This window comes from Oryzias latipes, chromosome 21 (assembly GCF_002234675.1).
Source record: "Oryzias latipes chromosome 21, ASM223467v1".
Taxonomy (NCBI): domain Eukaryota; kingdom Metazoa; phylum Chordata; class Actinopteri; order Beloniformes; family Adrianichthyidae; genus Oryzias; species Oryzias latipes.
Window position 1 is genome coordinate 19920036 of NC_019879.2, and position 22986 is coordinate 19943021.

Consider the following 22986-nt stretch of genomic DNA (forward strand, 5'->3'; position numbering starts at 1 on the left):
TTACAGTTTTGGAATCATCTTGGCACGTTGGCAGCTACCCTAACTGTATATTTATTAAGGCTAGAAATCTAACAATATATACTCAATCATCAAATATTTTACAATTATTCAAACATATCTTTATATTTTTTTTAATATTACTGAAACTAAGGCAAAAGTAGAGACCAGGTAAACTATTTTGGGCCTCATTGGTTTTAAGACATTTTTTCTTAAAATTACCTAATAGATTGATAAATAACAGACGGGACAACTTTTGATAAACTAAAATGCTTTTTAAAAGTTGTTATACTGTTCATACCTTAAAACCAGAATATTCATGTAATTTAAATAATATAAACAGTACAAACCTGGTTCAATCAAAACCTGAAAGGCCTGAATGGACCAGAATTGTTAATTGTTGGTAGATCTTACTACAGAATGGAGGGAGTCAGTCTCTTGTTGTGAATATTGCCACTATTGTATTTCTGGTTCCGTCTGACACAAAGAAAATCAAAGTCAGCCTATCGGCGGGTCACAAAAGCAGTATCTCACAGAATATCAAATAAGAGGTCCAAGAACAATTCTGTCAAGACACTGAAGGGGGGGGGGGGGTGGGGGTGGGGGGGCTGAGGAAGTACAACTTTTTTTACATTCTAATAAAGGAAAAAATAGTTATTTAAGAACCATGTATAAACCACATTACCTGAGGAAAGCTCAGAACTTCTATCTATATGCACAGAGACACATTTAATGAGAACAAAACTAATGGCTCATTAGTTACTACGCTCAAGAGGAGAAGTGGGATTATTGAAAGACCTATGACTGTTGGACGACGGGTCCTTAGAGACATGTATGCAAAACTAAAAGGACTGTCAGTCAAGCAGTCAAGGGGCAAAATGGGTCATGTTACAAGTGCATTAGAAACTGTTCAAAAGAGTGCCAGTGTCTAAAATCCAAACCCCACAAAAAGCTGGGACTCTGGATAAAACAATAGTCGAAGTCACAAAAACCACACTTAAAAAGAAGAAAAAATGTAAACCCCTAATAAATTTAATGTGAAAAGTGATACTCTAGGCACTTTCAAATGTATACAAAATTTGTCTTTTTTTCCTTTTAGTTTGTCTGGATAGAAAATTGATTAAAGGTTTTTTGGATTTATTGTTTTCGGTCTTGTACAGTTGTGACAGTTTTTTTTGAAGCAGCATAACATAGTTTTTTAAAGAAAAAAAACTATATTTTTAATTTATTTTGAAGATTTATTTTCAATTATTTAACTAATGGGTATATTATAAGTTTTCTAAGGTGAGTTGCAACCCCTGTCTTAAAAATTTCACAAATCAACTATTTCTTTTTTTTGTTTGTTTTCAAATATTTGCAGACATTTTAAATATACATTTTTATTCTTCTGGCTACTAATGTCCTTTCGTTTCCCCTTTGATTTTTGGAAATTATTTTTTTTTTTGTTTTCTCTCCAAATCTGGTGGAGGATGATTGTATTGCAGCTCCAGTGGTTGTACGAAGGAGCCTCAAATCCCGGATGACCTAATAAAATTCTATATTTACATGTAGGGGTCATAACTGTACTGTGGCTCATTCTGGTTGTGACTTTTTCCCAATTTTTAGGATCAAATCCTCATAAATGCTCGCTGTTTATTGGTCCTGCATGTTTATGAATGTTAACCGTGATTCATTTTGTTGGGAAAACTCAAATTTGTTGGTTTGTTGGGTTTTAATATGAATGAAACGAATAATTATTTAAGTTTTAAACGCCAAATGCTACAAATGTCATTGAGAAAGAGCACACAAGCGGGCGTACACTAGTGAGAGTAATCCATGCAGTACGTGCAGCTGAACCTTGCCTCGGTTGGAACCATATTTACACTATCCGGGATTCGGCGAGTAGGCGGGGTTAGTTCTGAAAGCCTTGAGGATTACAAAGACAGGGTCACCGGGAGGTGCGGGTAGAGAAACCAAACACCCCTCGTCTACTCCTTTGTTTGACAGGGCGGAGTCAGGCGGTGCAGAGGTGTTTCGGTGGGAGTCCACAGATTCACGGGGGCTTGAACCTGCTGCCAACGAGGAAGCGCCACGGAAAACAGCAGGAATATCCAGCTTTTCTGTGCTTATTGGCCCTCGTTTTCCCCCAGTCGTTTGTCTTGGTCTCTAAGGTAAACAGGTCAAAATGTCGACGATGGATCTGGAGAAGCTGAAGATGATGGGGGCTGGTCGGGCCATGGCAGTGCTGACTAGCGGTGGAGATGCACAAGGTGACCTTAAACTAACCAAGACGGTTGTTTGTGGCGTTCAGGTTCCTGCGCGTGTGTATGGTCATTCCTCACGGTCACATCAGCGTGCACGGGATTTCTACATGTGTGCGCGCGCGTGCAGAGGCTAACTTTGCACTCGTGCTGTCAGCAGAGTAAGGCGGGTCATTAATCTCGGGTTTATGGTCAATATAGGGTCAAAGGTCAGGGACGGCCTGCCAGTAATTGGAGTGAAGTATGTAGATAAACGAGACCTTCTGTGCAAATCAGAGTATTTTAACCAAAATAATATGCCGAAAACTCATTTAGTTAAATATTAAAAGTTTCAGACCCCAGCTAAACTTTTCAAATCACATTATAAGAGGTAGCTGCTGAAGAGAAAAGCAAAACTTCCTTTAGTTTTTTGGGGGGGACAAATATTTCACTGATTTTGCAACAGAATCTGAACAATTGCATTGTGCAATACTTGTGAGTGCTTTTCCCCTGCCGGTGGCTTGCTGTTTTTCGTGTCAGATGCCCACTTTGCATTGAAGATGAAACATTCAGATGGCGTTTTGCTCCCAATCGAGCTGATTTTGTGCAAACCAAGAGATGGAGTTGAGTAAAATTCTCTGTGGCGCTCTGTTGACCCAGGGATGAACGCCGCGGTCCGGGCTGTGACCAGAATGGGCATTTATGTGGGGGCCAAAGTGTATCTCATCTACGAGGTAAACAAGTGAAGACAAGTCACATCTGGTGGGTTTGGATGTAAAACTCAACCATGTTTACTGAATTTCCTTCCAGGGATACCAAGGCCTGGTTGATGGGGGCGATAACATCAAATTAGCACACTGGCATAGCGTGACCAACATCATCCAGCTGGTAGGCAAATAATTACAACTACTGTAGACGTGTGGCGTCTGCCCCAACAGACCAACCCATTCATGTCAGGATTCCTGGTACATTGCAATTTCAGTATATGAGTTATCCATCCACGGATGAAAATGTGCACAGACCCCTTAGAAAAAAAAGCAAAACTTTCTTACCCCATTTGCAGATTTTCTTTAAATAAGCAAAACAAAAAACTACCAGTGGGGGGGTAGGAAAAACAGCCTTACAGAGAATTATTATGTTAAAAATTTAGTCACCAAGGCATGTTTTCTCAAACTGAGATTAATTTGCTTTTGAAAAACTTTCTTAATTAGATTTTTCTTGCCAGACAGAAAAAAAGGGTAAATGGCGTATACTTTATTATACTTTTATATATTATTCTTACTCTAAAAAATTAGTTTTTGCAGTGCAGGAAATGTACTTTTCATAAAATGTAAATATTTTAAAAGTTTCCTCGACCAAAACCAATATTCTGACTTATTGACCCGTTTGTGCAGGGTGGGACCATTATAGGTAGCGCCCGCTGTAAGGCCTTCACAACCCGCGAGGGACGGCTCGCCGCTGCCTTTAACCTCGTGAAGAAAGGCATCACCAACCTGTGCGTGTGCGGAGGCGACGGCAGCCTCACCGGAGCCAACATCTTCCGCAACGAGTGGCGCGGTCTGCTGGATGAGCTTGTGAAGAAAGGTGGGCCGTTGGCACAGGTGTTAGTCTCGAGGTGTGTCGCACGTTGCTGAGTGTGACGTGTTGTGTGCTTCTGCAGGAAGGATAACGGACGTCTTGGCAGAGAAGCACAACCACCTGAACATCGTGGGGCTGGTGGGCTCCATAGACAACGACTTCTGCGGCACCGACATGACCATTGGGGCCGACTCTGCGCTGCATCGCATTATGGAGATAATCGATGCGATCATGACCACCGCTAATAGGTCAGAGTGCGATCCGTCCACAGATAAACCACAGCACTTAAGAACCCCAGCTGTCATAAAAAGACCTGGTGCTTCTACATCAAAACGCAATAATTTGGTGTTAGAGTGCCGCTCTGACCACCTTTGATTGATAGTAAAAGTGTTCCCAGTGGTCTTTTAATTCCGATAATGTCGTTTTTAGCCTAAATTCAAAACGTGTCGTTTTCAAGGACATAGTTTTTATTGAGCGGCAGGAGTTCATTTAAAATTCCCCTCTGAGTTGCGGGCGGGTCTGTTGGGGCAGAGTAAGCCCACCCTAATTTCCCATCATCCGTCTGTTTGTACGCTCTCCCGCTAGCTTACAGCCCCCCCAAACTAACATTACCGGTGTATTAAAAATGGCGAGCAATATCAGAGATATCCAGCTGTACAGTTTTGAGCTCGATGCCAGTTCAGACGAGGAAAACCAAGACGTTGATGGATGCATTTGTCTGCTAGTGGATGCATCAGAATGGAGCGGAAATGTAGTCTCTCCAGCGTGTCCTGAGTCAGTGGGACATGCCCGGAACACCTCCTCAAGGAGGTATCCAGGAAATTTAAGCATAACTCTGTTAATACATAAGAGAAAATGCGAACAGAATATGTTAAAAACACCAAAAAACAACTTTCATTGGAGTGGGTCTATAAAAAACATCCAAAACAAATAAGAAATGCAGTTTTAATTAATTAAAATCATTTCCTGGTGCATTTTTGTTCTGTGCTAAATCATTGCGAGTCTTTTTTCTCAACTTGGAGGTATTTGTCTCGTCGTGCTCAGACTTGCTCTTTGGAAAGTGTGTACTCCCTTTTTTGTTGCCTTGTCAAGACTTTTGAAAACGTTCTTGTTTTGTCTTTCTAAACACGAAAAGCTTTTGAGGCAAAGGTGTGATCAGATATTGGGGAGGGAAAAGATGGGGTGCAGACTGCTGCGTTTGTATTGACCGGATAACTATTTCTATAATCATGCAGCCACCAGCGCACTTTTGTTCTTGAAGTCATGGGCCGACACTGTGGGTGAGTAGGTTTCTATTTGTTTATTAAGTTCTACTTGTAAAGGCAGAAATCGATGCTACTCCCAACTCTGTGCTGTTCAGGTATCTGGCGTTGGTGTCGGCATTGGCTTCTGGAGCAGACTGGCTCTTCATACCTGAGTCTCCTCCCCTGGAGGGCTGGGAGGACAGGATGTGTGCTCGACTAGAGCGGGTAGGGAATTCAAATCATCACAAGTTCATTATTAGACATTTATTTTTGTATTTTTTCCCCCCAGAAACCTAAGTCTTAGATCAACTGCAGAATATTTATTGTGACTCTTTGTCTAACCAAACTTTTAAAGGAAATGTCTTGACTTGCAGAGCCGCACAAAGGGGTCAAGACTCAACATTGTAATACTTGCAGAGGGAGCCACTGACGTAAATGGAAAGCCCATCTCTTCAAGCTACATCAAAGATGTGAGTTTTGTATTCTCATGGTAGTTTACATTTCTAAATGTCTGAGTGATTACTGTAAATCCAAAGATTTTTGAGACATCTCGAGAGAACAGTTACTTCCTGTTTGAGGTTAACTCTAAACTAGATCAAAGGAGATGTGTATATCAGCTTCAGGGTGATTTTTAAATGACTCACAGCTTCATACCTGTGTTTAAAGCTGGTCACAAAGAGGATGGGTTATGACACCAGAGTAACTGTACTCGGCCACGTCCAGCGAGGAGGAACTCCTTCAGCTTTTGACAGGATACTGGTAAGCCTGCTGCATCAGTACCAGACTAACAAAAGTAACAGATTACTTTTTAGCTGTAAAAATGAAACATCAAGTACTGTATTACTAATGAACTTCGAGTAATTTTTCACATGTTTATTTATTTGGGTGTAGCAACACAATTCCAGAGTAAAATCTATATAATTGAAAGCAGCAAAACCATGTGGACAGAACAAATACCAAAATGCTCCATTTACTTTTACATTTTTTCTGCTTGTTTGGTCACTTGAAGCTTTTTTTTTTACTTCAATCTAAAATATTAAAATAAAGAAATAAATTTAAATTGAATTAAGAAAAGAGTGATAATTTTACCCGGCTTTTATAAGGTAGTGTTTATTGTTTGCCTTTCTGAGGAACAGACATCAGGTTCTCCATTTGATGTCTGTTTGTTTATCACTATTTCTTTAGTATAGCCTTTATTTAGACACAGAATCTGAGCGCTGGTCCTCCAATAATTCTTTCTGTGCTTTTACTTTGTTAAAATTAACAATATTATTATTAGTCATTATTAAAGATTTGTTTTTGTGACATTTTTCTGATGATGGAAGACACATATTAAGAAAACTAAGCTTAAAATTGCCTTTCAGAGTATTTCTTTATTCAAATCATTTTGAATTAGGACCAGACGGGAAAAAAAAGTTTGAAAAAGATTGTATCTGTGACAGAGAAAATGCGCCAGGGCGGGCCACAAGCTTCATGTTCCGCTCTGCAACGAAGAGGGGAAGAGGGGGCGGGGTTGCTGCACGCCAACAGTCCTGCCCGGAACTCAGAAGTCAATCTCTAATGAACTAATGTCGCTCTACAGAAACTATGTTCTACTAATGGATTTAGTTTAAAAACGGCAATATCATAATTAAAGAACCACTGAGAACACTTTGAAAATAGATCAAAGGATGATCGGAGTAGGACTTTAATTCCAAAGTCTGATGTAAAAGCACCACTTCTTTTTATGAGTGAGTCTTTAAACCATATCATCCACAGATGTTCTACTTCTGCAGGTATTAAATAAAAAGTAATTTAAAAGTATCACAAAAGTCCTGTAACATGACAGTTCTGAGGCAGTAATGTTGTAACGTAAGGAGTAGCTTTGAAATAACATTAGGAAGTAATCTGCAGTGTTACACAGTTAGGAAGGTCAACATTGATCGTCATAGGGTCACATGTAAGCTGTTGCAGGGGCAGGCAATGAATGCGGGTCTGGTTCATAAGTTGAGGAAAGTGTGTAAATGCACAGGAAGAGATATAAACTGAAAGTAAACCCAACTGTGTTCAGCCTGAGAGTCAACAATGAGAATGAGGATGAGAAGAGGGAATTCATGGACACTGACCAAGAAGGAAGAGTGAGAAAGACACCGCCAAGAGAACAGAGAAGGCAGCATTCATGAGGATACATTATCATCCTTGTACCTATAGAAAGGGCTGACCTAATGCAAAGTCTTATTTAGCACTCACCCAGTGTCAAGATTAGGTTTGGGGTTGATATAAAAAGCAGAAACAGTTGTCTCTGTCTAAGACTACCTGCTCCGATCTTAGTGACTGAGAGGAGGAATTGGTTCGTAGACTGCTGGTGGCGAGGTCACATTTTTTGACCCCTCGGGTCATCATATGGATATTTAGGGACACGTGAACAAATGCAAAGGCAGCTGTTCAGAAATGCCTACATGAGTGGTTTCTGAGGCTGCAATCGGTGTCCTCTAAAGGTTGATCCAGTTTAACAGAGACTTCCTCCATCTCTCTGATTAAAAAAAGAAAAGGTTTTCCCTGTCCAAATGGTTTTGGTGTGGCTGACAAATGACATGGATATCACTTCTGCTGTCCCCAAAGGCACTTCAATCTCCAATAAAAAGAGAGCTCATGCGGTCTCACACTCATGACTTTAGTGTATAAAGTTTACACACTTCAACAGGAAACTCAAATAAATTCAAACTGAAATTAAATCATCTCAATGAACTGCTTGAAGTGGATTTCAGTGTTTGTTTAGACAAACTTGTTTATGGCCCTAACTTGAGTAATAAACAGCCTTCATGATGACCGAGTAAACCAAACCCCTCCACAGCCATCAAGATATCATTAAATATTGTCATTCCTTTCTTTTTTATGTAAAATGTATTTTTTTAGAGCAGTAAACTGGGGGTAGAAGCTGTTATTGCCCTGATGGAGGCCACTCCTGATACCCCGGCCTGTGTCATTGGCCTGTCAGGAAACCACGCGGTCCGTCTGCCTCTGATGGAGTGTGTGGAGATGGTGAGCAAGTCTCTCCTCATCTGGTATTGATCTATAGGCAAAAACCAAATGAAAACTACAGATGGTGGCTTAATCATTGATTTTGTTGTCACACATGTCTGTGCAGACTAAGCTGGTGCAGAAGGCCATGAATGAAAAGAGGTTTGATGAGGCGGTTAAACTGCGTGGAGGGTAAGGGCTCAGATTCACAAGAAATGTTATGTTGTATTAAAAATGCGAAAACTTTTGCTGTTAGGGTAAGAGATTCATGCTAAATTCTGTCTCTGCAGGAGTTTTGAAAACAACTGGAACATCTACAAGCTCCTTGCCTTCCAGAAGCCGGCTCTGTCTGAGGTTAGTCGCGCTCATCCACACACTTTTACCCCCGGAATACGGGCTGGAATTTAAAATGAAATCTAATCTCTCTCAGAGCAACTTCTCTCTGGCCGTCTTGAATGTCGGCGCTCCGGCTGCAGGGATGAATGCGGCAGTGAGGTCTGCCGTGAGGTTGGCACTCGCTCACGGACACAAGGTCTACGGCGTCCACGACGGCTTTCAAGGGCTCGCCAATGGAGAGGTGAATATAGGATAACTAAAAAAAGGTTTTTGTGAAACTGACCTCCTGCGTGTCCATCTGCAGATTTTTGAGATGAAATGGCGCAATGTGGCTGGATGGACCGGCCAGGGGGGCTCACTGCTGGGAACCAAACGGTGAATAACCTGACTAGACAGATTTCTTTCCTCCTAATTTGCTTTCCTACCCGACTGTATGCGTCAAAATTTATGAGGTGAATAAAAAAATTCTTTATAGTGACTTTTGTTTGCATTCTTCTTCTAGGACCCTGCCTGAGACCGACATGGAGAAAATTGTGGAGAACATCGCTAAGTTCAACATCTCCGCCCTGCTTGTAATCGGAGGCTTCGAGGTGAAATAGTTGTCGAACAAACACAAAAAAATCATTGTTTTAGTTTCAGTGTTTGGGACTTTGTGTAACTTTGCCATTTTTTTTACAGGGGTTTGAAGGTGTGCAGCAACTGTACGACGCCCGCAGCCATTACGATGAGCTCTGCATCCCCATGTGTGTTGTCCCTGCTACCATCAGCAACAACGTCCCCGGGACCGATTTCAGCCTGGGGGCGGACACCGCCGTCAATGCAGCCATGGAGGTACATCGCTTCAGTACCAATGATGACTCAGCAAAAAGAAGTCAAGTGTAGTCTTTAAACTCTATTATTTGGGTTTGATTGTTAACATTTCAAGACCAACTCTGATGAAAACTGTGTTTTAGGTGTTTATTTTCTGATGATGGAGGGCATGTATCAAGTAAATTAAGCTTAAAATCGCATTACTTTATTCAAATCGTTGTGAATAAGGAGCAGACAGTAAATGCTGTTTAAAAAAAGAGCTTATTTATGATGTAGACTATATGCCTGGTGGGCCACAAGCTCTCAGCAACAGGGAGGGGAAAGGGGGCGGGGTTGCTCCAGCCAACAGCCCCACCCACAGCTCAGAGGTGAAAACGCAGGTTTTTCTGATTTAGGCTAAAAATGGCATAATCATCATTAAAAGACCACTCAACGCTTTTACAGTAGATCAGAAGTTGATCAGAGTGGGTCTTTGAATGAAACAGAGTTTAGTTCATCCAGACTACGGGATATCTTTAGTATTCTTTCCTTATCAAGTAGATGATCTTTTAAACCAACTTGTATCTAATTGGTGTTTTGCCTTTTAAAATGCTAATCAAGGAATTTTGTAAAACTAAAGAAGATCCATTTTTTTAGGGATGTGATAAAATCAAGCAGTCTGCCTCTGGGACCAAGCGGCGTGTTTTTGTGGTGGAAACAATGGGGGGATACTGCGGTTATCTGGCAACCTCTACTGGCATAGCTGTCGGTGCTGATGCTGCCTACATATTTGAAGAGCAATTTAACATCCATGACCTCAAGGTGAGACTGTTTTACCGAATTTAGGAATAAGTTTTTGTTGTCTGCAAGTTGACGTGTCATTATGACAGGCCAATGTGGAGCATTTAGCTGAGAAGATGAAGAAGGACATCCAGCGCGGTCTGGTATTGAGGTATGTCTGTCCTTTTTTCCTCCATTTATCTTGAGTAAAATTACTTTTAGGCCCTTCTTCAGAGAAATATCTAATATTTTAACTTGTCAAAGTATCAGGGGGTTATTACATTATAACAATAGATCCAACTCAAAGATGTAAAGGATGCATTCAGACAACGACAGTTGCTGGTTGCACGTTTACGGCCTCTTGTGTAAGTGTAGTTGCATATTTGAGATTGCTCCAAATAAGCTTTTAGCTTGGTCAGTTTGTCCTCCCTTTGCAGGATCTGTCACGAGCCTCTAACGTAATTATTTTTTATTAATTTTTAGATCATCTTTTGAGATTGGACTCAAAAATAACTTGATTACTATGTTTTATGAGAACACCACTACATAACATTAGTACAGTGCTTCTCAATTATTTTTTGCAAGGGCCCCTCTAGAACCCCCCCCCCCCCCACACACACACACACGCACACACAATATATTTGGTTAGTATCTATATAAATTGTGTAAGTATACCTAAAATTGCATCTTGCAACTTTTAACAAATTTTACATTTATTTTGCCACACAGAAACCCTGCTCTAGTCTAAAACAGAAAAGAAGCTTAAAGTGCCTGAAATAAAGAAATCTGTCAGTCCTTTTTTAAACTAGAAACATTTTGGCCAACTGAACCATTTGATGCTGAGAAAAATAATTCAGTCAATAAATAATATTAAATGTAAATTGATCTGAAACATTAACACAGCAGCACCAATATATTTAACGTTTATAGTCTGAAGAAATAGGTAAAAAACATTGTGCTGATTTTTTTTTCTAAATGATGGATAATTTATTTATGATCTCATAAAGTGCAGCTGTTTTCCTGCATTACCTGCTGTGCATTACCTCTGTATGTCAAAAACTGACAGCAACTAAACAACAGGCAGACAAAGAATGCATTGATGGAAAATAAAGACACGTCATCAAAATGTCTACAATAGTTCATAAACAATGACATTAGAATGAGCTGAGTCATCTAAAGGCGCATGATCCTGGTATTGCACAACAGGCAGTGCTCCGTCTGTGCCGTTCCACCTGGCAGCCTGAGCCCACTACCCCTCCCCTTTCCTTCTCACACACGTGAGCCGCGTGTCACACGAGACAGGAGCAGCTGCAGGGACGGCAGTTCACAGTTTTAGGCTTACAAACTCTGTGATGGAACAGATAGAAGGAAACCAATAGAGGCGCAGATTTTTTTCAAAGCACTGTCACCCGGGACAATTGTCCGTATTTCCTGTGACTGAAACCGCTACTACTGCTTCCCCCCCTGGCATCGCTGGGGGCGCGCCCCACTATTAGAGAAGCACTGCATTAGAATGACGGTGGTCTACATCTGTTTGATGAAGTGGTTCAGTAATGAGTCTTGAATGTGAATTTGCGTTATGCTTTACTTTTATAGGACTGTGTGCCATACTTTTACTCATATCAGAGCCTTCTTTACTTAAGTGCTGCACTATGAGTTAATGGAAAAATCTTCCATACCAATGACTTTCTTTACTGATGCTCTGTAGAATTTAGTTTAGTTTATCAAAGTCAAGTGTTCTGACAAATTTTCCTGTTCTTATTTTTCTGTTTTAAGCTTTTTGTCACATTTTTCCACTAGAGTTTGGTAAAGAATCATAATTGCAGAGGCCTAAACTGCTCAGCTGGTGGTTTTGGAACTTTCTAGTAAAATATTTGATAGAGTTCCCCCTTCTTTTGGCCTACCGGTACATGCCCCATGGTTATTGCCAAAAAAAAATGCTGACAGGTCAAAGACTCACTCTTTTCTGAAACCTCTTAAGTCAATATGTGCATCTATTATTAGTCTGATGTGCCCTTTTGACCCTTTTACTTTTTTAGGCCGCATGCCAATTCAGAGTCTTCATTATTGACACAGCATGTGGGACTGAACGTAAAGCTATGTTCTAATTCTGATCTTTTTTTTTTTAAAGGGATCATCTTAAACCTTTATCTATCGACGTAAATCAAATGACGACCAGTTTCATTCAATTCATAATAAACAATTTCTAAAGAAGCTTATATATTGATAAGAAGTATGACTGATTCAATGCAAAACTCCACGTCTACTAAATACATTTTTCAGATATTTCTCCAGTTTGTACGTTTTTGCTTAGAAAGGAGACATTTCTTTAGTCTTTTTGAGTTGCGTTTGATGGATAATAAGTCAAATGTCACCTAAATAAAGCAGTCACTAAGGAAAGAGGCCTAAACACACTCAGAGTTTATGCTGATTTAATTTAGTACAAAAGCTTCTTGGAATGACTGACTTTGTTGATCTTGTTCTCTGCCATGACAGGAACGAGAAATGCCATGAAAACTATTCTACAGATTTCATTTATCGGCTGTATTCAGCAGAGGGGAAGGGTGTCTTTGACTGCAGGATCAATGTGTTGGGACACCTGCAGCAGGTACTTTAACACTTTAGCAGCTTGAGATTGACTTTGAGCAAATACTCGGATGACACACTCACTCAGTCTTTGTGCTGTAGGGAGGGTCACCATCTCCCTTTGATAGAAACTTTGGCACCAAGTTGGGTGTCAAGGCTGTCCAGTGGATCACAGAGAGGTTGACTGAGTGCTTCAGACAAGGTAACGCTCCAGTTCCCCCACGGAAACACGAGCCAAACAGTGGGAGTTCTAATTTCGCCATTCTTTCCCATCAGGCCGAGTGTTTGCCAACTCACCAGAGACTGCGTGTGTGCTCGGCATCAACAGGAAGATTGCTTCTTTCATCCCTGTGACTGAGCTAAAGGCTTTGACGGATTTTGAGTGAGTGGAGTAAAAGTAAAAGCGGGCTCTCTTTGTTCTCCTCTCAATGCCTCATCAACTGTCATTATCTTCCATCTTTCAGGCACAGGATGCCCAATGTGCAGTGGTGGGCCAATCTGCGGCCGCTGTTAAAAATGCTGGCCAGGTACCAAACCAACTTCTGCGAATATGTCCCCGGAGAGATCGAGCACGTGACTCGACGCTCCATCAGCATCGACGCTGGATACTGAGCCTCCTTCAGAAAACAACATTTGCATCCATTTCCCTCCCTTATCTGTCCATCCCTCATTTTTGAGATGACACTGAGGAAGATTCCATATATTATATTTAAAAAGTGTGCTCTCTTAGCTCCCTTGCACTCAATTTTTCCTGCTTGCATGTAGATGATTCTTTTTGGTGCTCAAACCTGCTGATCTGAAACCACATCTCTCAATCCCAGCTTCTCTGCTTTTACACGAGAGTATTGCTGTCAAACTTTCTATATGTTCAGAGTTAATATTGTGTACAAAGTTTACAGCCCCCTACATTTATATACTGTGGAAAACAACACAACAGAAACATTCCAGCTTTGGTTTCTCTTGAATCAAAACACGCTGCTCTGGAGAGTAGATGGGATCATCCCATCGTCTGATGTGTTGCTGGATTAAAGGCCTAACAAGTGCAATTCAAGTATACATCAAAAGTATCACTTCAGGGAAAATATTTCTTTCTTTAAAGGTGCATATTATTCTATACTCAAAAGTGCTGCTATAAACAGACAACCAGCTGTGCCATAAAACAAAGATTATACTTTACATAATAAATATACTGCAACAGATGAATGTAGGGGTTGGGTTATCTTTAGAAATCATGTTGAACAAAAAGAAAAAAAACCTGATGCAAAGCCTGACATGAGATCAGAAGCCTTTTTGTTTCCAAAGATGGTTCCTGGTTGATATTTCAATATCTTTAAATAAGATCTATTATGGTGAGAGCACTGTTTGAGTATTTGTTTGTCATGTGATTGTGTGACTCAAGGGACCAGTAAGACATTTTGGTTTTTATTCATTGTATGCTGAACACAACGCTTCTGCAGAATGCCAAATCATCAATGACGGTTTACAATGTAAGAAATGTTAACTACTGTACTAACGAGAGAGAAATCTAGAACATTTATGAACAAATCTAATGCCTGGAGTTAATATTTGTATCTTCAATAAATGGTATTCAACTGTGACGCTGCTGTTTTAAATAAACCGAACACTTTACTCTTAAGAACAGCCGTTCAACAAAACAAAACACTAGTTTCAGAAAACAGATTCATTGCCCAAACGTGTGTTTCTAAAAGTTGAATGAAAATGGGAAGTCGTTCCCCGTGGTGTCCTTGCTCCCTGGTTGAGGGCTCTTGTCGGGGAAAGCAAACGGAAAATCCCCGCTCTGCTCTGGCTGCTCAAACAGGAACTTTTGGCCTGAAAAACACAACTGCAGTCAGAATCAAGTAACATGTATGACACACACACATATATATATATATACTCACAGCTGGAATCCTTTTCCTCTGGGGTTTTCTGGAAAATACAGATTTTAGTCAATTATTTGTTTGTGGCTAGAGAATAGTAGGAAGTGAAAATGATGAGCTACCTTCTCGTTGAACAGAGAGACACTAAAAGGAAAAGCGGAATCCTGGAAAAGAGACAACATAATTACTTAAACGAAGAACAAGCTGATGGCAGACAGTTTGTTTTTTTATGACATCACCTCATCCTGTGAGGAGTCAAATCCAAAACCGGAGAAGGCTGGTGTGCTCGGGTTGGAGCTCACAGAGAACAGGAAGGCTGGAGATTTGGTTTCAGCAGCTCCTTGACACAGAGAGCTGGTTGGGCTGAAGCTAAAGTTATATGAAGAATATTTTTTAATAAGAAAAATCAAAGACATTTAAATTGTTGTTTTTACAAATTACTCACTGAAATGCAAATGTTGGGGTAGATGGCACATGTGCGACATTTTCTGGAAAGGCCTGAAGATTGGATTCTGCAGGTGATGCTTGAGGGAAAATGGCCTGATGTTCTTCATCACACCGTAGATCTTCTTCATCCACAGCTGCTTTTTTTGCCAAATCACCCTCCATCCCGTTTTGTGAATCGGGTTCAGGAGCCTCCTAAAATAAATTCATAACAACAAATATTAAATGATGTGTTATTGTTTAAATCTAACACATCACAGGGTTTTTTTTTGTAGGTTATAAATGTAGAAGTACATGCACAATTTCAATACACAAGACTAACCCTCGCAAAATACATTCACATATGTTAGGAAATGACACTTTTGAAGGAACAACACAAGGAAAGCAAACCTCCTCTTGCAGGGCTTCCTCTTCCTGTGCCTCAGAGTTCCCGTCATTCTCCAAAGGTTGGATGGACTTTGGAGAACTATATCTGATGGAATCTGATGTAGCATGGACATCTGCAGATGAAGGGGTAATAATCATTTTAGAATCAATACATCTGCTTTCAACACCTGCAGTTGTTATTTTTGACTCACCATCCATCTGTGCACGGGACCAAAGGGAATCATCCGGAATCTCTTCAAAAGAACGGCATCTGGGGGAATTCTGGGCCTTGTTCTGCTGGTCAATCATTTCAGCATTTGAGTCTTCAAGAGTTATCTGGCCATTCTAGACACACACAGAAGAAATCTTTGAGGTCATGAAAAACCTCTCAAACCTTAAGATTTTTTATGAACATAAATGTCAAAATTATTATTTTTTTGAGTACAGTTTTCTGATTAATGTAGAGAGATGAAATGTCAACAGAGGAATTCCCGCCATCTTTTGACTGAGCTGTTTCTTGTTCTGGCTCCTGGCTGAAAATACAAAACCGAAAATATATATTTGAGCCAAGATACAAGTTTTATTATTCATATGCTTAGTCATTTTTCCCATTTACCTCTCTGTTCCTTCCTTCTCGGAGGAAACCGAGTTCACTGGCGGCCCTGCTCAGACAAAAGATTTCTTTACAATATGAAGACTTACCAGGGGTAAAATCACTGCCGTAAGGAATTTCATACTTGCGAGGTAATCCAACTCTTTTTCTTTCATTGTTATTTGATTGTCAACATCCATGATTCTACAATCAATCTCTCCGTTTTCAGTCTGCAGCTTGAGGAGCTTTTGAGCCAGAGGATTTTGGAAATAGCCTTCTTCATAGGATTCAAACGTCTTTGTGCATTCGGAAATCCTCTCTTCGTAAATCTCCCTTTGTAGATCACAATAAACATGTTCTAGCTCTCCTTATCACAACGTTAAATAAAAACACTTCAAACCTAAACAAACATGAACTCACAGATCATGGTTGTAGCTGCTTTTTCTGCTCTCCAGCTCGCCTCTCAGAGTCTGTTCATGCTGAAGAAGAAAGCTGGAGGTTTCTTTTATGCTGGAATTCAATAAATGATCAGAAAAATATACAATCTCTAGTAGCTATGGGACTGATTGGCATAACTTTAAGCATTTTGTTTTACATACCTCTTTGCATTTTCTTTAATCTGGGTCAGAGTCTCCTGCTTTACCCTCACTTCCTCTTCCAGCTTCTTAAGGTTTCCACACAGTGTCTCAATATAAGACTTCCTCTCAGCAATGTCAGCTCTGTAGACTATGGCAACAATAATTACTCTCTTACTAGAAATCAATTTGTGAGAAGAAATAAAAACACAAATGTGTCGTGATTTATTAAGACTAAGAATGTTTATATAGATTTGATAGTGAGAACAGTTGAAGCTCCTTTATGTCATACGGGCAATGTGAGGAAAAACTAATATCAAAAGATATGATCAATTAAGATACAACCTTAAAAAATAAGGGCATGGTGAATAACACCACCAGATGCCAAATGGGGTACAAAGATACTGCCACAGACAGTTGTTTTATTCTAATTTGTCTTAGTGTGATCCTCATCACCCGTAAGTATGAATTAAAGATAAACAGCATAACAACGTTCTGTTTTTGTCTGTGTTAGCATAATGCTAATATATGATAAATATGATAAATAAATACCTTGAATTTGTTGGTTAATGTTATTCTTCTGTTGAGAAAGTTCTCGAGAATGAAGACCTATAAAACATGTCAGAAGTTGCAAGTACTGTAGTTTAAAAAAAAAATTTTTAAGTGTCGACATTTATTTTGAAGTCTCCGATACTAAAATACACGCAGAAAATGTCACCACTAAATTAAGATCCTTTACGACATTAATATAAATTTGTATTTTGAAAAACAGAATCAATTGATAACAGACTTGAATTATGTAAACCAGTTACCTAATTGAAAAAGCAGGCTGTCCATATTTTTGAGTGACATTTGCTCGTCCATTTTTGGATGTTAGCAAAACTAAACTGCTCAACTTTTCCGCAACGTCATCATATAAACATGAAGCCAAAAAAAAAGTAAATGTATTTAATTTTGGAAAATGCAAATATAATTTTGTTTTTTAAAAGAAAATATTTAAATTAAATGAACAAAGAAAATAAATTAAAAATAATAATTTAAATTTCCATCAGTTTATAGACGCCGTACATTATGACTGTTAGCTTTAAAGAAAAAATATATATGCACACATTCTCTACAACCATGAATTTGCTTTTTTATTTTATTGTTTTCATTTTTGTGTTAATCAAGGACGAATAAAAATATGTATGTTTTAATTAAATTTTAAATTAACATTTAATTAAAATATTAATCTTTAAAAGAGACGTATTTGAAATTTGAGCAAAAGCACCTTAGTCCACAAGAGAAAAACAAAACTTGAATTATTTTTTAAAAATAGATTATGTTCTGTTGCAGAGACATACAGTAAATTTGTAAACCAAATTACCAATATATAATCTGCATTTAGAGACTTCTTAATCCCTAACAGCGATCGGTTAATGGTGTGCTGTGGGGGCTGCTGGGACAGAAGTTAGAGGAGGGGCGTGGTTAGTGCTATTCCGGAAATGTCTTTACGCCGCGCATCTGTAACGTCCAAAGCGCAGCGCTGGGATGTATTTCAGCAAAACGGGTCCAGTGATTGATTCATCTTTGGTCCAGATTTTTCTGCGCGTTTTATCGGCATTGTATTAAAGGTAAGGCTGCAATTGAGGGAATATAGTTGTGTTTTGTTGCCGACTGGCGTTTGCAGACAAAAGAGCGGACATGGGTGGGATTTAAATGGGAGGGGGTCATCAGTGTGAAGGGTTGCATTGCTGTCTGTTTTACCATGGATAATTAAAATACGCCCTTTTTAATTTTTGTAAAATGCTGCTTTAATTCAACATTTTACCTTGGGTGCTCGTAAAGCAGACAGGATTCTATTATTCCGATAGAAGAGACCACCCCCTCCCTCCTCTTTGCACTGAAACAATCTGGGTGATGATGCTTTGCCTATGTTACATCCGGGACATTTTCCGTCTTCACACAGATGCCACTTGGATGTTATCATTCGGTACCAGCACATGCTGAAACAAAAAAAAACAAAAAAAAAACAGCTACAGTAGACTGCTTAAATGGGTCAGGATGTCTGCATCTCAACATGTTTTTTTCTAATCAAGTTGTTTTTCTGTCTTTTTCCCTCTGTTTGTGTGTACTCTGATGCTCTGCTGTCAGTTAGTTCTTCTTTATAAAACAATGAGTGGACACAGTTTCTTTCGATTTCCCTGTTAATATCACTTTAAACAAAATAAAAATAATCTATAAACAGTTTGTTGGTTTGCAAAAGAGCATGGCACAGATGGAGGGTCCTCTAACTGAAGGGGAAGGCAGCCCCCAGATGGTATCCTTGAGGTCTGGCACAACAGGGAACCATGTGGATGATGGAGAGGTGGCACCGTCCATGAGGAGGAAAAGGAGAAAGAAGAAGGAGCCACGTCCAGAATCAATTATTGTGTACCGCTCTGACATAGAGAGGGCATCAGGGGAGGAACAAGGTGGAGAGGATGGGGCAGAGAGGAGCACAGAAGAAGGAGCAAAGTTTCTCCACACTCCCACAGGTGAAGGTGAGATCAGTACTGTCTTGTTTTAAAAGCTCACATCTATAATGAATAAACTCCACTCCAATGAAAATTGTGTTTTTAACGAGTTCTTGTGGCATTTTTTCTGATGATGGAGGGAAATATTAAGAAAATAAAGCTCAAAACTGCATTTCTGAGGATTTCTTTATTCAAATTGTTGTGAATCAAGAGCAGACAAAAAAAATGCGGTTTGAAAAAGAGCATATTTGTGACAGAAAATACACTTGGCGGGCCATAAGCTTCCTGCTCTGCTCCATTCTGATGCAACCACATGTAGACAAGAGGTTTGCATGTACGTCTTCATTTTCCTCGACTGAGCTGAAAACAGGATAACGGGAGGGGGGGGGGGGTCACTGTAAACTTCCCCTTTTAAAAGTAGTTAGAACTAAAATGTTTATGAATAACTTTTATGGTGTAAAGTATAACCCAACTAAAGTTAACCCCTCATCATCTATTTATTTTCCCTTAATGTGCATCCACTTCCTGCTATGGTATTTTTTTTAAATCATTTTTAAATTTAAAATATATATTAATAAAAATATAGAATGTCCTTACAAAAAAGTTTTTCAATGTTTTTTTTGTGATATGACTCTTTGGAAAGGTGTTTCAAATTTGTTCACAGTTCGCAAGAAACATATTTATTGTTGTTTTTTTCCCCCCTTTAGAACCAATCTCTGATCATTTATGTGCAATATGTAATCCAAAACACTATCTTACTACACTACACTCATCTTACTTTCTCCTGTTTATTATTTCTGGACAGGAGAAAGCTGGAGCCTTCCCCCAGACAGTCGCTACGTGACTCTAACTGGCACCATCACCCGAGGGAAAAAAAAGGGTCAGGTGGTGGACATACATGTCACTTTAACAGAAAAGGAGATCAGGGGTCTGGCTAAATCAAAGGAGCGCCTTGATGCTGAGTGTGAGGCAGGGGAAGGGTCGACACGTAACTGTACTTTGGGTGTGGGGCGGGGGCCGCATGTTGTCCTGTGGAGCATCTCCTGTGCTCCTATTGTTTTTGTCCTCTCCTTCATTACCTCTTTCTACTACGGCACTCTTACCTGGTACAACGTGTTCCTGGTGTACAACGAGGAGCGAACATTCTGGCACAAGATTACAATTTGCCCCTTTCTAATCATCTTCTACCCCATGCTTATCATGCCCGTGGCGGTGTTTCTGGCTCTGTACTCCGCCGTGGTTCAGGTGTCCTGGGCCTTCAGCGAGTGGTGGCAGTCGGTGAAAGACCTGGAGAAAGGATTCTGTGGTTGGGCTTGTGGGAAGCTGGGGCTTGAAGACTGTTCGCCGTACAGCGTAGTGGAGTTGCTTGACTCGGACACCGTTTCTGGCACTCTGCAGAGCAAAGCCCCAAGCGAACATGCCCAGACGTCATCAGTTTGAAGACATCCCTTTGGCCTCAAATTTTTAGTTTTCAAACAAAAAGTTAAGTGTCAGTAAAAAAAAAATCTTACTTTGGAAATAGTAAATCAACAATTTTTTTGTAATGTTTTTTTTTAATGAAATGTCTTTTATAAAACTGCAGTGCATAATCAAAGGATTGTGTTTACCAGGGTATTTGAAAGCTGCTCTACGTTTTCCTGCAAAGAATTCAACACTGCCTGAACTGTTCCTGTGTTTGTAACTGTTCCCACAGACCACACCATTGTTGTATTTTAGCAGGAGGGACATGGTAGGTCCAAATGTTCAAACTGGCCTTGGTTTGCATCGCCGAGCCGAGAAGGCAGATACAAACTATGCTGGGAGTTTACACCAAGTTTCACTTCGTCTGTAAATATTTCTACCTAACATTCATGTTCTCTGTCTTGTCCTGTCCATTCTGGAGGGTTTTAATGTTAAAATTTGCACTATGAGTTCAACTTTGACTAAAGGAAAACATTTGACCTTCCAACAAGTTGATTTCCCAGCGTCAACCTGTTTTATTTAATCTATTATTTTTTGCAAAATATATGAAAAAGACTGAATAATGTTTGTCATTCTTGTTTTTACCCATGATATCACCACTTAAATAGCTCAGTTGGTTTTAGTAATAAAAGTTCCTAATCACTTTGTTGCTCTTTCATTGAAGAGTCATTCATTTTCTACACAAACTTGATCTATCTATGCTATAATTGAAGCTCTAAAAACATCTTGTAGCGTGAGCTCTTGACAATATTAAGACTTAGCTGTACATTTACTTTTATAGCCAGTTTGTTTTTGGCATTTGCAAAGAATTATTTAAAATCAGATGCAAAAGAATGACTTCAATGTTCATAAATTATTTCAAGGACCAAGGAAAACGTATGTTTAATCAAGTGAAAAATGTTGGGTTATTGGGTTACGAAAAGAGATTACACTCTGTATTGAATTTTATTTTTTGTCAATCTGATGCAAAGTTGAAATACCACATGATAAAAATTTAAAGATGCATCAAATGCAGCAATGCATCAAATCACATTTAGAATTTGAATAACTGTTTGGAGTGATACAGAAAAAATTATCATTCCATTTTTTCCTAAATTAGTTATCCATTGAACACAGATAAAAACAAAAACAATGTGGGATCCTGCACACTGTTGTGAATGTCATCCTGATGCTTTCGGCCTGAAGATCAGATTACAAGTAGAGATCAGGATGTGGCCATCATCCTAATGGGGCTCCCTGTGCATTCTCCTCACAGAAACACTGGTAACAAGAGATGAGGAAGGCTATGCTTCTACATAAAACATAAATGATGAAAGAATGCATCCCTCAGTTAAAGCACTGTTTATCTTTAGTTTATTTTAAATAAAATATAAGACATCAGATTATTTTGTTAAACTACCCAAGCCGGTCATTTTTGGTCATTCACACCGTAAGACACAGAAAATAATAAAATGAGCAAAAATATCTCACCTAATGCCAAATAACTACTGGACGTGTAGACTGGTTTGGGAACGCTAAGTGAGGCTCATTTGTACAGTAGAAAGAGTTAATGAGCCCTACAACAAGTGTCATTTTTATCCTAAAAAACTACATCGATAAATCCTTGTAGAATCAGAATCAGAATCACTTTATTTGCCAAGTACAGCGCATGTACATGCATAAAGGATCGGGGCTGTAAAACCTGCAGGGCCAGGTATAATAAATTACCTCCGAGGGAATAAAATAGTTCTTAGATTTGGAAAAGAGGGAGCTGTACAGTGCTGCTACATCCATGTTAAGTAGCACCTGCATGTCACCAACCAATAGGCAGGTAATTCTCTACTGCCAGGAATAATTAGGAGCCAAAACATTATTTTGCTTAATTAAATGAGCCAAACTGTCTGTTTAAGCGTCATTACGAACCACTAACAATCTGACATTTCTGGTCTATGCATAGGTTGTCAAGATGTGTCTTTGTCAACCACTGACTTCAACGGTTGATCAACAGTTTTGAAACCAATGGACCCCCCAAGGTGACAACGCTTGCTCCTTTAACATAGGTTTTACCACTGACTACCTCTATAATTTGAGACCAGCTAATTATCCTGACCTCAACTTAGTTGAAGAATTTTTGGATAAGCTTGGATATGCTGTTCATGACAGTTTTCAACACAACTGTGAAGAATGAAATGCCATTACACAGCAGTGTGTAACCAGGAGGGGACACACATGAGGAGGTCCTAGAACAGGGGTCGGGAACCTTTTTGGCCAAGAGAGCCATAAATGCCACATATTTTGAAATGTAATTTCGAAAGAGCCATACAATAATGTAGTGTCCCTTCCCCACACTGAGGCACGGAGACTTAACCTCTTTTAAAGTTCTTTATTCTGGTTACTGCAGACCGCAACAAACGCCGTACAATTAATTCAGCAACTCCTGAATCTCTCCCGCCGACAGGAGAGCGCTTCTCCCAACTTTATATTCCCCTGCTACCGCTGCAGCCCTCCCATTTCCCTTATTCGGCCCATAGCTGAACCCTATTGGTCCAAACTACCTAACAACAGGCTGAGCGACAGAACTGAGAGCCAATCAGATCTCTGCTTGACGCGTTCAATGAACTCCAGAACTTTTAACGCGGCCCAACAGCCATCCAACTCAGTCCGC

General features: G+C 39.7%; 3 protein-coding genes across 4 annotated transcripts; 2 read left to right on the top strand and 1 right to left on the bottom strand.

Annotated features, from left to right (window-relative positions):
- The first annotated feature begins 1951 nt into the window (after nucleotides 1-1951).
- On the top strand, nucleotides 1952-14127 carry pfkl (phosphofructokinase, liver type). The gene is made up of 22 exons (XM_004081706.4): nucleotides 1952-2246; nucleotides 2877-2950; nucleotides 3027-3104; nucleotides 3611-3800; nucleotides 3877-4042; nucleotides 5030-5074; nucleotides 5155-5263; nucleotides 5413-5508; nucleotides 5705-5797; nucleotides 7934-8059; nucleotides 8166-8230; nucleotides 8329-8392; nucleotides 8469-8615; nucleotides 8679-8749; nucleotides 8877-8964; nucleotides 9053-9205; nucleotides 9821-9985; nucleotides 10054-10115; nucleotides 12440-12551; nucleotides 12632-12731; nucleotides 12806-12911; nucleotides 12994-14127. The coding sequence occupies exons 1-22, from the start codon at nucleotides 2162-2164 to the stop codon at nucleotides 13139-13141; spliced, it is 2343 nt and encodes a 780-aa protein (XP_004081754.1). The 5' UTR covers nucleotides 1952-2161; the 3' UTR covers nucleotides 13142-14127.
- LOC101169821 lies at nucleotides 13931-17309 on the bottom strand. Its single transcript, XM_004081707.4, has 14 exons — nucleotides 17199-17309; nucleotides 16939-16995; nucleotides 16411-16537; nucleotides 16232-16321; nucleotides 15957-16144; nucleotides 15836-15881; nucleotides 15665-15752; nucleotides 15432-15564; nucleotides 15244-15353; nucleotides 14855-15048; nucleotides 14649-14778; nucleotides 14532-14573; nucleotides 14431-14458; nucleotides 13931-14359 (listed from the first exon to the last, which is right to left on the bottom strand). Exons 1-14 carry the CDS (start codon nucleotides 17248-17250, stop codon nucleotides 14232-14234), a joined length of 1413 nt encoding a protein of 470 aa, XP_004081755.1. The 5' UTR covers nucleotides 17251-17309; the 3' UTR covers nucleotides 13931-14231.
- Nucleotides 17310-17697: 388 nt separating this feature from the next.
- On the top strand, nucleotides 17698-20987 carry tmem169 (transmembrane protein 169). 2 transcript variants are annotated; one of them, XM_011489693.3, is made up of 3 exons: nucleotides 17698-17999; nucleotides 18524-18908; nucleotides 19687-20987. In XM_011489693.3, exons 2-3 carry the CDS (start codon nucleotides 18635-18637, stop codon nucleotides 20319-20321), a joined length of 909 nt encoding a protein of 302 aa, XP_011487995.1. In that variant the 5' UTR covers nucleotides 17698-17999; nucleotides 18524-18634; the 3' UTR covers nucleotides 20322-20987. The 2 variants fall into 2 exon arrangements, with proteins under 2 accessions (XP_011487995.1, XP_011487994.1); XM_011489692.3 differs by having other exon boundaries at nucleotides 17700-17999; nucleotides 18520-18908.
- The last annotated feature ends 1999 nt before the right edge of the window (nucleotides 20988-22986 follow it).

Bases quoted from the DNA above. Each gene is read 5' to 3' on its own strand.
- pfkl (XM_004081706.4), top strand. From the start codon at position 2,162: ATGTCGACGATGGATCTGGAGAAGCTGAAGATGATGGGGGCTGGTCGG. The intron at 2,951-3,026 runs GTAAACAAGTGA...ATTTCCTTCCAG, and splicing joins AAGTGTATCTCATCTACGAG to GGATACCAAGGCCTGGTTGA. The intron at 9,986-10,053 runs GTGAGACTGTTT...TCATTATGACAG, and splicing joins TTAACATCCATGACCTCAAG to GCCAATGTGGAGCATTTAGC.
- LOC101169821 (XM_004081707.4), bottom strand. From the start codon at position 17,250: ATGGACGAGCAAATGTCACTCAAAAATATGGACAGCCTGCTTTTTCAA. The intron at 14,779-14,854 runs GTGAGTAATTTG...ATATAACTTTAG, and splicing joins ACCCCAACATTTGCATTTCA to CTTCAGCCCAACCAGCTCTC. The intron at 14,574-14,648 runs GTGATGTCATAA...TCTCTTTTCCAG, and splicing joins TTGACTCCTCACAGGATGAG to GATTCCGCTTTTCCTTTTAG.
- tmem169 (XM_011489693.3), top strand. From the start codon at position 18,635: ATGGCACAGATGGAGGGTCCTCTAACTGAAGGGGAAGGCAGCCCCCAG. The intron at 18,909-19,686 runs GTGAGATCAGTA...ATTTCTGGACAG, and splicing joins CCACACTCCCACAGGTGAAG to GAGAAAGCTGGAGCCTTCCC.